The sequence below is a fragment of the Bos indicus x Bos taurus genome, chromosome 18 (genome assembly GCF_003369695.1).
Source record: "Bos indicus x Bos taurus breed Angus x Brahman F1 hybrid chromosome 18, Bos_hybrid_MaternalHap_v2.0, whole genome shotgun sequence".
Classification (NCBI taxonomy): Eukaryota; Metazoa; Chordata; class Mammalia; order Artiodactyla; family Bovidae; genus Bos; species Bos indicus x Bos taurus.
Genome location: NC_040093.1, coordinates 31,651,387 through 31,663,772, shown reverse-complemented (window position 1 = coordinate 31,663,772; position 12,386 = coordinate 31,651,387). Strand labels below are relative to the sequence as shown.

The following is a 12,386-nucleotide window of genomic DNA, read 5'->3' as shown; positions in this document are numbered from 1 at the left end:
CGGGGCCGGAGGAGGGCCGGGCGGGGCTGCGGCAGGGCAGGGCCGGCACCGGGAAACTGCTGCCGCCGCCGCCTCCTCGGCCGGGGATCGCGGGCCCCTGGTCGGCTCGGCCGGGCCCCGCCCCGCCCCGCCCCGCCCCTGCACGCCGAGCAGGCCGTGGCGGAAAAGCGCGCCCCCCGCGACGCCCGAGCCCGAGCCAGAGCGCAGCGGCATCCGAGCGGGAACTGGAACGCTAGCGGGAGCGGAGCCAGAGCGGGAACCCGAGCTGGAGCCGAAGCTGGAGCCGGCAGTGCGGCGCACCGAGCGGAGCGAGGCAGCCAAGCCGAGTAAGGGGCGTGGGGCCGGGGGCGGCGCTGGGGAGGGGCGGGGAGGGGGTCCTGGCCCCCTCCCCCGCGCTCTGCGGCGGCCCCAGCGCACGCACACATTCCGGGGGCGCTCGACGCTGTCCCGGGGCGGAACCGCAGCGCGCTTCGAACGGGATCCCCGCTCTCCCGCGGATCCCTGCCCCGACCCCCGCGCCCCCGGGCGGGCCACCGGGACCCGCGCGGACCGTGGCTGTCCCTAAACATGCCATCGGGCCCCGGGATGGAGAGCACTCCCCGATTCTTGCCTGACTGGAGTCCCACACGAACATCCACCCTATGTAGGGGGCATGTCCACGACCCCGCGCTCTTGGTTTCCCAGACACCTAACAACTCACCCAAGAAGGGGGAACCAGGACGCACTTATGGCTGGGGTGGAAGAGGAAAGGGGCCCCGGACTTGAAGAGTTTGAAGCTAGAAGCCAGCCTCGACCCTCGAGCAGGGAAGTTTGACCCTCCAACGGGCGGGTCACCAGAGCCATGCCCCCGCTTCAGTGCCTGCCTGCCGCGCTGGTCTATCTCAGTACCATCGGTGGGGGAGGAGGTGTCCACACTGCATCTTCTCCAGCTCTGGGTCAGACTTTCCCTGGCGCGGTAAGTGAGGCTGAGTCCGAGGCGGCTGCTCTGGCCGGCTGCGCAGCGCCGAGCGGTATAGCCGCCCCTCCCCACGCGCCCTCGGAAGTTGGTTAGTGCCCATTCGCTCCACGGCTGACTCGCACAGCCGTTCCCCTCTCCCCATCGGCCAGGTGGTCCTGAGGCTGGCTCGAAGAGGATCCAGGGCTGCCCTCCTGATCCCGCGCGCCGTGCCGGGGGGAGGGGGGGAGGAGGGCGGGGCGGGGGGAGATAGCCAGGCCAGGCTGGGAAGGGGAGGGCACGAGTGACAGGTGTCAGCCGCGGAGGCTCCAGAAGCTTGGTCCTTGGTCTTGATTTCACACAGTCCCACAGGCGCCTGCCTTTGAGCAAGCCCTTCCTGACTCTCCTCAAACATCCTGACTGCTCACTGGAACAAGTGGCTTCACGTCTTTGTGCCTCAGTTGCTCTACTGACATGTAGGTAGGATTCTGTTGTGAGCAACGTGTTAAAGGGCTTCCGAACCAGAGGGTGGGCTTGGCTGACTTTCTAGCTGTGTGGCGTTAGGCGAGATGCTTAACCTCTCTGAGCCTCAGTTTCCCTATCTGAAACGGGGAAGGTGGGTGGGTTGGAGGGAATAAATGAGGCGATGCCTGGGGACGGGGGCAGGGCTAGCCTGATGCTTGGCACACAGCTAGCACTCAGTTCAGGCTAACTACAGGTGACATTCTGTGAAGTGTCCAGCCCCAGTGGATGCTAAGGCAGAGCAAGGTCCTCTGAGGGGGGAGGGACACCACCCCTTCTCAACCCCGTTCTGAGGAAGTCCTGAATCCCCTAAGGCCTTCTTGACATATACTGCAATAGCAGAACCCTCTCCTTAGGGCCAGCCCTTTCTCACTGTTCCCTCCTCCCTGGGCGTTCTGCTTCCCAGGCGCTGGCCTCCCCCTACCTATCATCTCCATCCCCGTTGAGAAAGACTATCTAACCCACTCTTTCTTTGGCCCTAGATTGATGTCTGTTGCCCAGGCAGAGGGCTCCCCATGTCCTTCTCACACTCTGTGTGAGGGAATTCACACCTCCCTCCACTCCTGGGTTTGGGCCTAGGGAAGATTGCTTTCCCTAAGGAGCAATCAGACAGGTGGCTTGGATGTTCCAGTGGAGACAGTTCAGACAGGCAGCGAAAAGCAACAGAGGGAGCAGCTACTAGGGCAAGGAGACAGCGCGAAGTCGGAGGGGGTCCCAACCCTGAAGCTGTGTGGACTGTATGTTCATCCAGGCGACTGAGCCACGAGGCACCAGAAATGATGAGCCTTGGGGAGGAAGTGGGGCCCGTGAATGACTTTGAGCGGTTAGAAGTTCAGAGCTGGAAGGTCCCCAGGAAGAGATCTGCCCAGTCTGTGCAGTGGAGGCTTCAGACCCAGAGCAGAAGCCGGGAGGCCCAGGAGCTAGGGGAGAACGCTGGAATCCTTGGAGTGGCATGGCAGCTTAAAGGTGCCCCAGGTGTTGGGAAGAAAACAAATTCCACCACTTGTGGACACCTGTATTAGTCCTACTCACCTGTGCCGCAGCTGCCACAACAGAAGGGAATGTGGGGGGTTGCGGGGCAGTCTGTCCACATGTTGCCTGGTGGGACACACAGAATGGGCTGCCTCCTCGAAGTTCTTTCTACACAGAAACCCCCTCTGTCCTCTTCTTCCTCTGCAGCCTACTCCCCTCCCCCATTCACCCATCAGGGTGTCACACCCTTGCATTTTCCATAACTCTCACCTCTTCTTCCCAAAGGAGTTAATCAGAAACTAATTAGGAGGTTTGTGTCTCCTAGTTCACACAGTATTTGGAACACAGCCAGGCATCAACGTGATGGGGATACAGGCACTTCCTTCAGTCTTGGAGAATCATTAGTTAGACACATTCAGACACCTATTACCTGAAGCCTGTGCCCTGGAAGTGCTCAGAGCACAAGGTGTGGGAAGGTGGCAGTCGGCTCTCAGCCTCCTAAAAGGAGAGGGCTTTCACCCTGCTGAAGCTTCTTGGAAACCATGCGGGCTTCTGAAGCCCATTGGCACAAAGAATTGTGTCTGAGAGCACAGCTTCTTGTAGCTGGACTACCTGGTTTTATGGCACGTGATTCTAGGCAGGAGATTCACCCTTCGGCGCCTCCACTTCTCTTGAAAATGGGAACAAATACTCCACACCTCCCAGTATATTTGTGAGGACTGAAGAAAAATATATAGGAATCACACAGCAGTGTCGAACAGACCCCTTGCAATGGCCTTGCTATGTCTGCATTAAGAACATGCATTGAACACATGCTGTTTCCCAAGCATAAGTATTTTTTCTTTGGATTCTGACAATAGCCCTCTGATCTACGTACTATAATTGTCCTTATTTTACAGATGAGAACACTGAGGCTTAGAAAGGTTAAGAACTAACTTTGCTAGGTATAGGAAACTTAAAACATCACTATGACTCATCATAATTTTATGAGTTGGTAAAATTGATAATTAGCACACTGTATTTTAGATGATATGTTAGATGGAATGTTTCCTCCATGGGTATCTCCAATCATTGGACATCTGTGTTAATTGCCCATGGGCAATTTTTTGAGACACCTTCATGTTTTTCTATTCAAACAGTATCAAACTGATTTAAAAGAGCAGCGTCCCCCACTTATTCCCTATCCTTCCTCTCCATTTTTCTCCATAGCCCTATCACCCCCAACATTTATACATCTTATTCATCTGTTTATTGTCTGCCCTCATCCATATAATGTAAACTCCCCAACAGCAGGGACTTTTAACCATTTGCTAACTCTCATATCCCCAGAGACAAAAGCAACAACCAGCACTTCATATGCTTTGCAAATTATAAAGTGTTTTACAAACATAAGGTCTATTATTGTTATTATTTTTGCCAAGTGTATAGCTTGCCTGAAAATAAAACCTTAAGGTTCATGGCAGAAACTTCCCTCAAAATTCTGGCAAATAGGACCTGCTCAAGTGCCAGGGAAAATGTGATGAAGGTTAAAACCAGTTGGAGATTACTTTCCTAACATGTTAATAAAGCTCCTTATCAGTAAGTTGAAAGACAAGTTAATTTTTGTTAATCTTTGCAACAACAAATGGCAGGCTCAAAGGCAATTAAATTAGCATTTAAAATTTCCAATGAGTTAACTATCACTGATTTATTCACTTACTCTTTATTTTGTTATGGAAAATCATTTGTAAAAAACAAAAGAACATAACAAGCCTCCTCAATCCCACCACTGCCCAGAGTGTGGATACCCACATGACTGGATACTTCAGTCTATTTCCTTTTCATCTTTTTCTGTGTGTGAATATTTTCTCTCATTTTTTTCCTTAGAAAATAAGGGATCATGTTGTCAGCAGAGTTATATAACCAGCTTACTTGGTGACATCCCCCCACCATTGACATTAAAGTGAAAGTCTTTACATTATTAAAATTTCTTTAAAACATTACTCTATGGCTATATAATATTCCATTATAAGCATATGCCAAAATTTTCTCAGCCTGTCCTCTGTTATTGGACACTGGGGTCGCTGCTGTAATGATGTTTTTCTATCCTTACTGGTGTTGTCTAGGCCTTGAATGAGTCTTCTTCTACATCCTTGGTCATGACCTACTTGCTGGTTTGCAAATGGACTGGTTTACGTAGTTAGTAAATCCATTCTTAGAGGTTGGGCGCTGGTGGCAGTGGGGACAGCAACTGATCCAACAGAGCACTGCTCCAGGTAAACTAAGGCAACACGGAGACCCAGTAAGCTCCAGGCATTTCCTGACCAACCCAGGATAGCACACATGTGGCCAGATGCTGCATGGGGGCAGAAGGCCTCTTTGCTGCCGCGGCTGCCAAACATCCTGGATCCCTTTCCTAAAATCAGTACCAAGTGACTTGCTTGCAAATCTGTGTGTCCTCTGCCAGCCTCTCTGCTATCATCCTCTCACTCTTTTTGTCCTCCGCTCCTGAGTTCATCTCTGTCTTCATTTGATCACATGACAAATGTTTACAGGCACACCTTGTTTTATGGCTCTTCACAGATATTGCTTATTTTTACCAACTGAAGGTTTGGGACAGTCTTGAACCAAGCAAGTCTGTCAGCGCCATTTTCCCAACTGCATTCGCTCACTTCATGTCTCTTGTGTCACATTTTGGTAATTCTCACATTTCAAAAATTTTTTCTTGTTGTTATATTTGCTATAGTGACCTGTGATCAGTGGTTTTTGATGTTGCTATTGCAATAAGGGGCTTCCCAGATGGCGCAGTGGTAAAGAATCTGTCAGCCAACGCAGGAGACACAAAGGACATGGATTCGATCTCTGGGTGGGGAAGATGCCCTGGAGGAGGAAATGGCAACCCACTCCAGTATTCTTGCCTGGAAGATTCCATAGACAAAGGAGCCTGGCGAGCTACAATCCCTGTTGCAAACAGTCAGACACCACTGAGTGAGCATACATCACAGTAAGATTACCACTCACTGACGGCTCAAAGGATGGTTACCATTGTTTAGCAATAACGTATTTTTAAAGTAAGGTATGTACACTGTATTTTACACAAACGGCTACTGCAACCTTCATAGAGTGCAGGATAATGTAAACCTAATTTTGATATGCACTGGGACACCAAAAAAACCTGAATGACTCGCTTTACTGTGGTGGTCTGGAATCTCGCGGACCACCAAACCACAGTTAGCTCTGAGGTATTACCTGTAATGACATCTATCTGCACTTGCCATGGGATTTTTTTCGCCGTTAGAGGGACCATCAGCTGGTTCTCACACTTCAAGACCAGCCTCCCTCATTTCTGAGACTCCTTTCTGTGTAAAATGGGGATTTGTTTTGCGATCCAGTGGTTTGAGCACGCATCGCAAAGACGTGGCCCATCCCCCACGCCAGCCACTGTGCGGCCCTGCCCACTTCACCACGGACCCTTGTGAAACGCAACCCTCCAGTATGGCTGCCTCTGCTGCGCATGCGCGAACCATCCTGTCTCGCGCAGTTACCCGGCTGCTTCTGCCCGGGATACGGAGCCGGTCCCCTTAACCACAGGCTCACTGATCGAGATCGGAGTGTCACGGTGAGCCACGGAGCGGAGGGATTCTGGGAGCAGAGACGCGAAGCGAAGTGGGAGTGACGTGGACTTGCCGCCCACCATTCGGCCACTTCAGAACCTGGAAAACTGCAGTCTGCCGGCCGCCCGCCTGCCCGCAATCCAGTCGGAGATGAGTCACAGGCAGGGACGCGCCTCGTCTCAGATGCTGGGCGCTGAGTGAGACGGGCGAGAGGGAAGACGTGACCTGGGTGTCAGATCTGTGGTGTGGGGTGTCCCTGGCAGTAACCGCGAGGTAACAAGGTCCCTCTCTGCATTTCTCTCTCTCCATCTCTTCTCTGTGACTTTGGGTGGGTTATGTCACGAGCCTATGAGTTTTTCTTATTTGCAATATGAAAATGTTACCTACTTCAGGAGACCTGTTGCTGTAATTTCGGTGATATTAACTGGCACATGGAGGCGCCTAGTGAACAGGAGCCACCCTGAAAGCTTGAGTGCCCAGATTATCTCCATTTAGGGAAATGTCTACTTGACCGGTGGCCAAACCTGCTAGCCCCCTGCCAATCTCCTAGCCACCTGGGAACTTACACAATCTCCACCACCCACCCAAACTGACCATGGAAAACCATATGTAATGCAGGGATTCTTTGTGGCCCCTGCCCTGGGAGTTCATCTCCCACCTCCCCGTGCCCTGCGAAAACCCATCTTAATCTCAGAATCACAATGCCCAGTGAGAGGAAAGGGGGGGTACAGGGGGCCTCTAATAGAAGTGTGACCTTGGGGACGATTTCTTGAAGCATTGGGGGTAGTCAGCACCCTTTGTGACATCATACAGGATAGCCATATAGGATGTATACATTCGTTGTGCATTTACTAACTGCCTACTCTATGCCAGCTCACTAGAAAGGGAAATGGAGGCTGCACCTGTGGAGGCTGGGGCAGAAGCTTGGGCATTTTCCCGAGGGTACTGGGAGCTACCAAAGACATTTCAGCAAATGACCTGATCCATTTTGCCTCTCTGGAAGTGGCACAAGAGATGACCTGTCAGAGCACTGTATCCTCCTCCCAACTCACACGCAGCCACAGTGCACACCCACAGAAACGAACACAGACACACGTACACACATGTATTTTTAGAAAGCACAGATCCCAGGCCCTGAGATGCTCTGTGAATTTTCTGGTGTGAAATCACAGTTCCCCAAGCAGCCTGCCATGCCAGTTCTAGAGGCCTGGGGAGATCACATCTACCTTCACTTCCCCCATCAGAACTCTTGACTTGGTTTCTATGGGGACTGGGAGTGGGTGTCAGGCCAGCATGGGGTTCACACCAGGACAGGCTGAGCTGGAAGAAGTCACCTGGAGAGGGATTCCGAGGTCAGCAGCAGTGATGGCCACTCCCTCCCACCCGCCTCAGGCAGCAGAATGAACATTTTGCAGCCACATACCTCATGCCAGGGACTGTCTGTACATAAACCCAGTCCTCACGGCAGGTAAAGTGTTCTTACTCTGCTTTCCCCAGGAAGACACTGAAGTTCAGAAAGGTGAAGTGCTTTGCCCAAAGCTACACTGCCAGGAAGTGGGAGAGTCAATATTAGCACTCAGGAACTGGATTTCTGAGCTTGGGCTCTCCAAAGATAGGTGTTTGTTTACTAAGTAAAAAAAATGAATTCTTAGTATAGTTTGGCCAACTGGCTCCATCAAAACATGGGACCCATTTAGAGGATATATACATATATATAATAAAAAGGATCCCTGGAGAAGACAAAAGTGGGAACCTTTGGAACTGCCTCTTACGGAAAAGCTCTGTCCACAATGATATCATCCCCGGGATCAGGGAAGCCTGCTCCCCCTGGGATGTAGAGGGGCCAGGCACTCTGCCCATTGGCTTGCGACCGGCAGCTTCCCTTGCAAGTGCCTGCTGGGCTCCACATCCATCCAAAGGCATGGTTTGGTTTCTCCCAAGTCGAGTGACCACACTCCCTAGGAAATAAGAACTCTAACTCCCTAATATTCCCATGGCCTCCTATCACTTGGGGACCTACCAGGAGAGACTGAATCAGCTCAGATCTCCAGCAGCATGAGAGGATGAATTACTTTCTGAAAATGTTTCCTCCATTGCAAACAGGTACTAGAGTGATGTGGCAGTCTTTTACTGCACGGACATCTTGACACCTGAATATTCACGTGGGGGTGTGTGTGTGGGGGTGGGTGTTGGTAAAGAGAAAATTGTAATCTCTAGCTCTTTATTTATGAATTGGTAATTTAATCTAGTAGGCACCTTCTAAGGAAGTGTGCTGGCTTACAGTGTGGGCTTTGGAGTCACACAAACCTGGGTTCCAGTCCCATCCTGTAATTAGAAGTTGTGTGACCCTGGAAAGCTTCATAACCTCCCTGAGCCTCAACTGCCTTATTTATAAAATAAGAATGAAAAAAGCATCTTTCTCTTAAAACTGTTGTGATGATAATGATGATAATAATAATGTTTGAGCTAGGCATCTATGAATACCCTTCCAGAGCCAGCTGTGGGACTTTGAACTAGTTTCTCGCTTTCTCCAGGTCTCACTTTCCCCTTCTGTGAAATGAGGACATTGAGCTGATCTGTAAGGGTCTTTTCAGCCCTAACAGTTACAGGATTCTCAGAGGTCAACCCAGGAGAGATATTCGCCCCCTTCCACTGACCACTGAGATGCCAGCACACATTTGTGCCACCTCTGCCCTGGAACCCTCATACTCCACAGCCCAGAGCCCCCCAGCACACCCCCGCCCCCACGGACTAGGACTATCAAAGTCACAATCCTCTCCCCAGAGGTTGACAGCCCAGGGTACACAAGCCCCCAGCCTGCAGGGTCAGCAGGTGCCATGTGGGCGCCCCCATCACCTGCCTGTTTGTGTCTCTGCAGGTGAGCGGAGGGTCCTTCTCTGCAAGAAGTCAGAGCTCTACACGTGGGCAGGCTGGCTCCACTATTCTGCTCCAAGGATTACATGTCCTTCAAACGCCCCTGCCCCTGTAAGTCTCCTCCCCACCTCCTTCCATGGACCGGGGCCAGCATGGCAGAGTCAGGATGCAGAGAATGTTTTTAGGATGTTTGGCCAAAGAGCTCCAGGGGTCTGATTGGGGTTCGATGTGATATGACGGATGGGGGAGGGCAACACAGAAGACCCCTGACCATCTGCAAGAGATGTCTCACCTTGCCAGTCCCTCCATATCAGTACTTCCCAGAGTGTGGGTCAGGGTTCTTCCAAGGGATATTAATGAGGTTACTTTTTTTTAAATTCCATAGTCAAATGAGTGTGGGAAATGCTGAGTGACATAAGTCAAGTCAGTTTTGCTGGACTCTTCAGAGCCTTTAAGGTGGTGCTGTGTAGTGAGGCTCCATAGGAAAGAGAAAGCCCAGGGGTCTACCCAAACTTATCTGACAACAAGGAATGTCTCATGAGATGGGTGCTTCACAGAACACACTCCTTGGGGTTCAGTGTCTGAGGAAACCCTTCCTAGAGCAGCCTCACCAGGCAGTCCCTTGTTTGCTATTAATAATTCATTTTTTCATCTAATGAAGCCACTAGATGATTTTGCCTGTAACATTCTTCTCATGGCTCCCTGATGCCCATGCATCTAGACGATGGACTCAATCAGGTATACCCTGGGGCTCAAGGCTGCAGCCCCTGTGGCTTACTCCCCTACTCATCGTCAACCCTGCCTTCATGACTCATGCTGCCACCCTGACCCCAGAGTTGCCTCTCTCCCTGGCAGCCACCTGCTTCCTCCCATGATGTCCCCTGAGCCCCCTCCAAGCCACCTTCATTTGCTGCATTTTTGGAGGACGTGCATAACCTCCCCATCCCTTCTCCCTGGTGAGGTTGGGACTGTGAGTCTGTGTGAGATCGGGGCCCCCAGCTGAGGCTCCCTGTCTACCTGTCAACTTCCCTCACCCTGCTCACCAGTGTCTGTTCAAATCTGTACCACTGGTTACATGTCCTACCTCCTAGGGTTGGGGAACCTCTCCTGCAGAGAGTCAAATCGCCAACTGTCAACTCTGCAAGCATCAAGGGGCTGCTGTAGTGGAGGTAGGGAGAGCTGGCCTATCCTGTCCGGGAGCGACCACGCCAGGCGTGCCAGGGGGGTAAGGTGGCAGTGCGTTCACTGTGCAGGGATTGGTTTTCAGGAGGCAGGAGAGCGCAGCCTGGCTGCTGGCTGCCATGGGTACCGAGGAGGGCATAGGTCAAGAGCAATAAGCTTTCTGATACATAGGACAAGCTCAGTAAATTACTGTTACTGTTACCACCATGTCTGCTGTTGTGGAATGATCAGCTATCAAAGCCTCAGGCCAGGTGAGAAGGCTGCCATGGGAGCAGGTAAGAGCCCAGGGACACCTGCCCCACAGAGGGTCTGGGTGGTTGTGTTGTCACCCCCAGGAGCAGCTGGCAGTGCAGAAGGCTGGGGCTGCTGAGTGTGGAGGACTTTCCAGAACCTTCCGGGGTTGAGCCAGGCCCTTTGGAGCCCTGCCGTCTGCACTAACAGGGGACATCACCCCAGGACAAGGCTCTGTGCGAGCAGCTCCTGAGGACTCCAGGGTGTGGTCACGGGTATCCTGGGCTGGTCAGGAGCAGTTACTGAGCTTCTCTGAATCCCCCTCTCCCCACACAGGCTCAGTGCCTGGCAGGCAGTAGGCACTCAGTAAATGTTTGCTGAATGAATAAATGCAGTCCAACACTGTGGATGAGGCCCTGGAGGGGGAGAAGCTGAAGCTCCTGACTCTGCCACCAGACTCTCTCCGTGGCTCTAGCCAGCCCATCCTCATCTCTAAAATGAAGCAGTTATCTGAAGCCAGTGGGTTCCAGGAGCTCAGAGCAGCTGTGAGGCTCCTTGGAGGGTGAGAGGAGACCAGGTGGGCAGAACCCAGATGCCCCACCACCCTCTGCTTCAGCCAGAGCAGCTCTGCTTACATCTCTGGGTTGGGGGTCTGTTCAGATTTCACTTAAAGAAAGAGGTCCCAGGCCAGGTCCCATGAGGGTATCCAGGCCCACCTCTTCCTCTATCGTCTCTTCTCTGCAGGATTCTTCTCTTCTCCTCACAGTGTCCAGTCAGACTCTTTACTTTTTTTCTGAGCTAAGAAGTGCTCACCATCCTCCCTTTCAGCACCCCTCGTCTGCTTCAACCTGGCTCCTGCGCCCTCACCCCAATATGACATCAGCGGCTGTGTCACTAAGTCCATCCCAGAGTTTTCAGTTCTCAGCTGCATCTGACCCTGTTGGTCACATCAACTCTGCTGGTGGCTCCTCCACCGGGTTCTGGACTTTGAACCCTGGGGTTTTCCTCCAGCCCCTCTGGCTCTCTGGGCTCTGATCATCCATTCATGGTCTCCTTTGGTGCAAGAGGAGGGTGCATTCTTCTCACACCTGCCCAGGGATGCTGGGTCCCCCAGGACTCCAACCCCCCTGGCCTTTTCGCCCTGTACACCCCAGACCATTTCATCCTCACTCTTCTCTCAACTGCAGCCTATAGGCCAGCAGTTCCCACGACTCTCTTCCACTCCGGTTTCTGCCTGAGCTGATTCCTTCTGCCTTCCACTGTCTGGCTCCCCTGGGAAGCCCCACCTCCACTGCTCAAGTATAGCCCGTCCCACTCTGAACTCCTTGCCCTCCCCTCCATGCAAGCTTGCTTGATTTTGCTGTCTTGGTTTAGGGTACCACCATCACCACCAGCCCTCCAAGTGACCCTCAGTTTCCCTCCAACACCTGCATCACTACCAGCTGCCCAGGGAGACCCTGGGGTCTCCAAAGTAGGTCAACAGATCTCTCTCCTGACTTCCCCACCCCCGTCCAACTCCCTCCTCAGACCCCATCCTGGAAATTGCTGCCTCAGTAGATATTCATGGAACCAGACAAGCGAACAAACAGAGTGAAGCAGACTCCTCATGGTTGGCCTCCTGAGCTTACGGACCAGAGGCCCTCAGGTGGTTTTCAGGAGGGATGCAGAACCACAAGAGCCCCTGATGCCCTGATTCACCTGGCCTGGGAACACTGAGGGGCAAGGCCGGAAGTCAGGCTTCATCATCTGGCCACAGACACACACACTCTCTTTTAGCACCTCCTCTCCTGCTCTGTGAATTTAGACGCCTAATAGGGAATCGCTTGAACCGTCTTGGCTCACAAAATTATCTTGCTTGGTACATGTGAAGATGCCAAAGCCCACTGAAATCTGGAAAACTTAGAACAGGAACCATAGCTTGTTCCTGTTTGGGTTTCCACACCCTTACATCCTGCCAATTGAGAGGGGCAAAGAGGAAAGTCACCAGAAGGAAAAACAAGCACCAAAGTTTCCCTAGCAAGACCTGGCTGCTAGGAGTTAAGAGTTCAGGGAAGTCAGGGAGAGTCAACAGGGAATGT

The 12,386-nt window shown here is 52.4% G+C and overlaps 1 protein-coding gene across 3 annotated transcripts in view; it reads left to right on the top strand.

Annotated features, from left to right (window-relative positions):
- The first annotated feature begins 243 nt into the window (after nt 1–243).
- LOC113876774 (protein BEAN1-like) overlaps nt 244–12,386 on the top strand; it is a 38,525-nt gene continuing 26,382 nt past the window's right edge. The window contains exons 1-2 of one of the 3 annotated variants that reach the window (XM_027516385.1): nt 244–326; nt 8,900–9,006. In XM_027516385.1, the coding sequence (XP_027372186.1) occupies nt 8,982–9,006 (25 nt within the window). In that variant the 5' untranslated portion in view covers nt 244–326; nt 8,900–8,981. Of the gene's footprint in view, nt 327–5,331; nt 6,295–8,899; nt 9,007–12,386 lie in introns of those variants that run through there. The other 2 variants (XM_027516386.1, XM_027516384.1) reach the window with 2 other exon arrangements.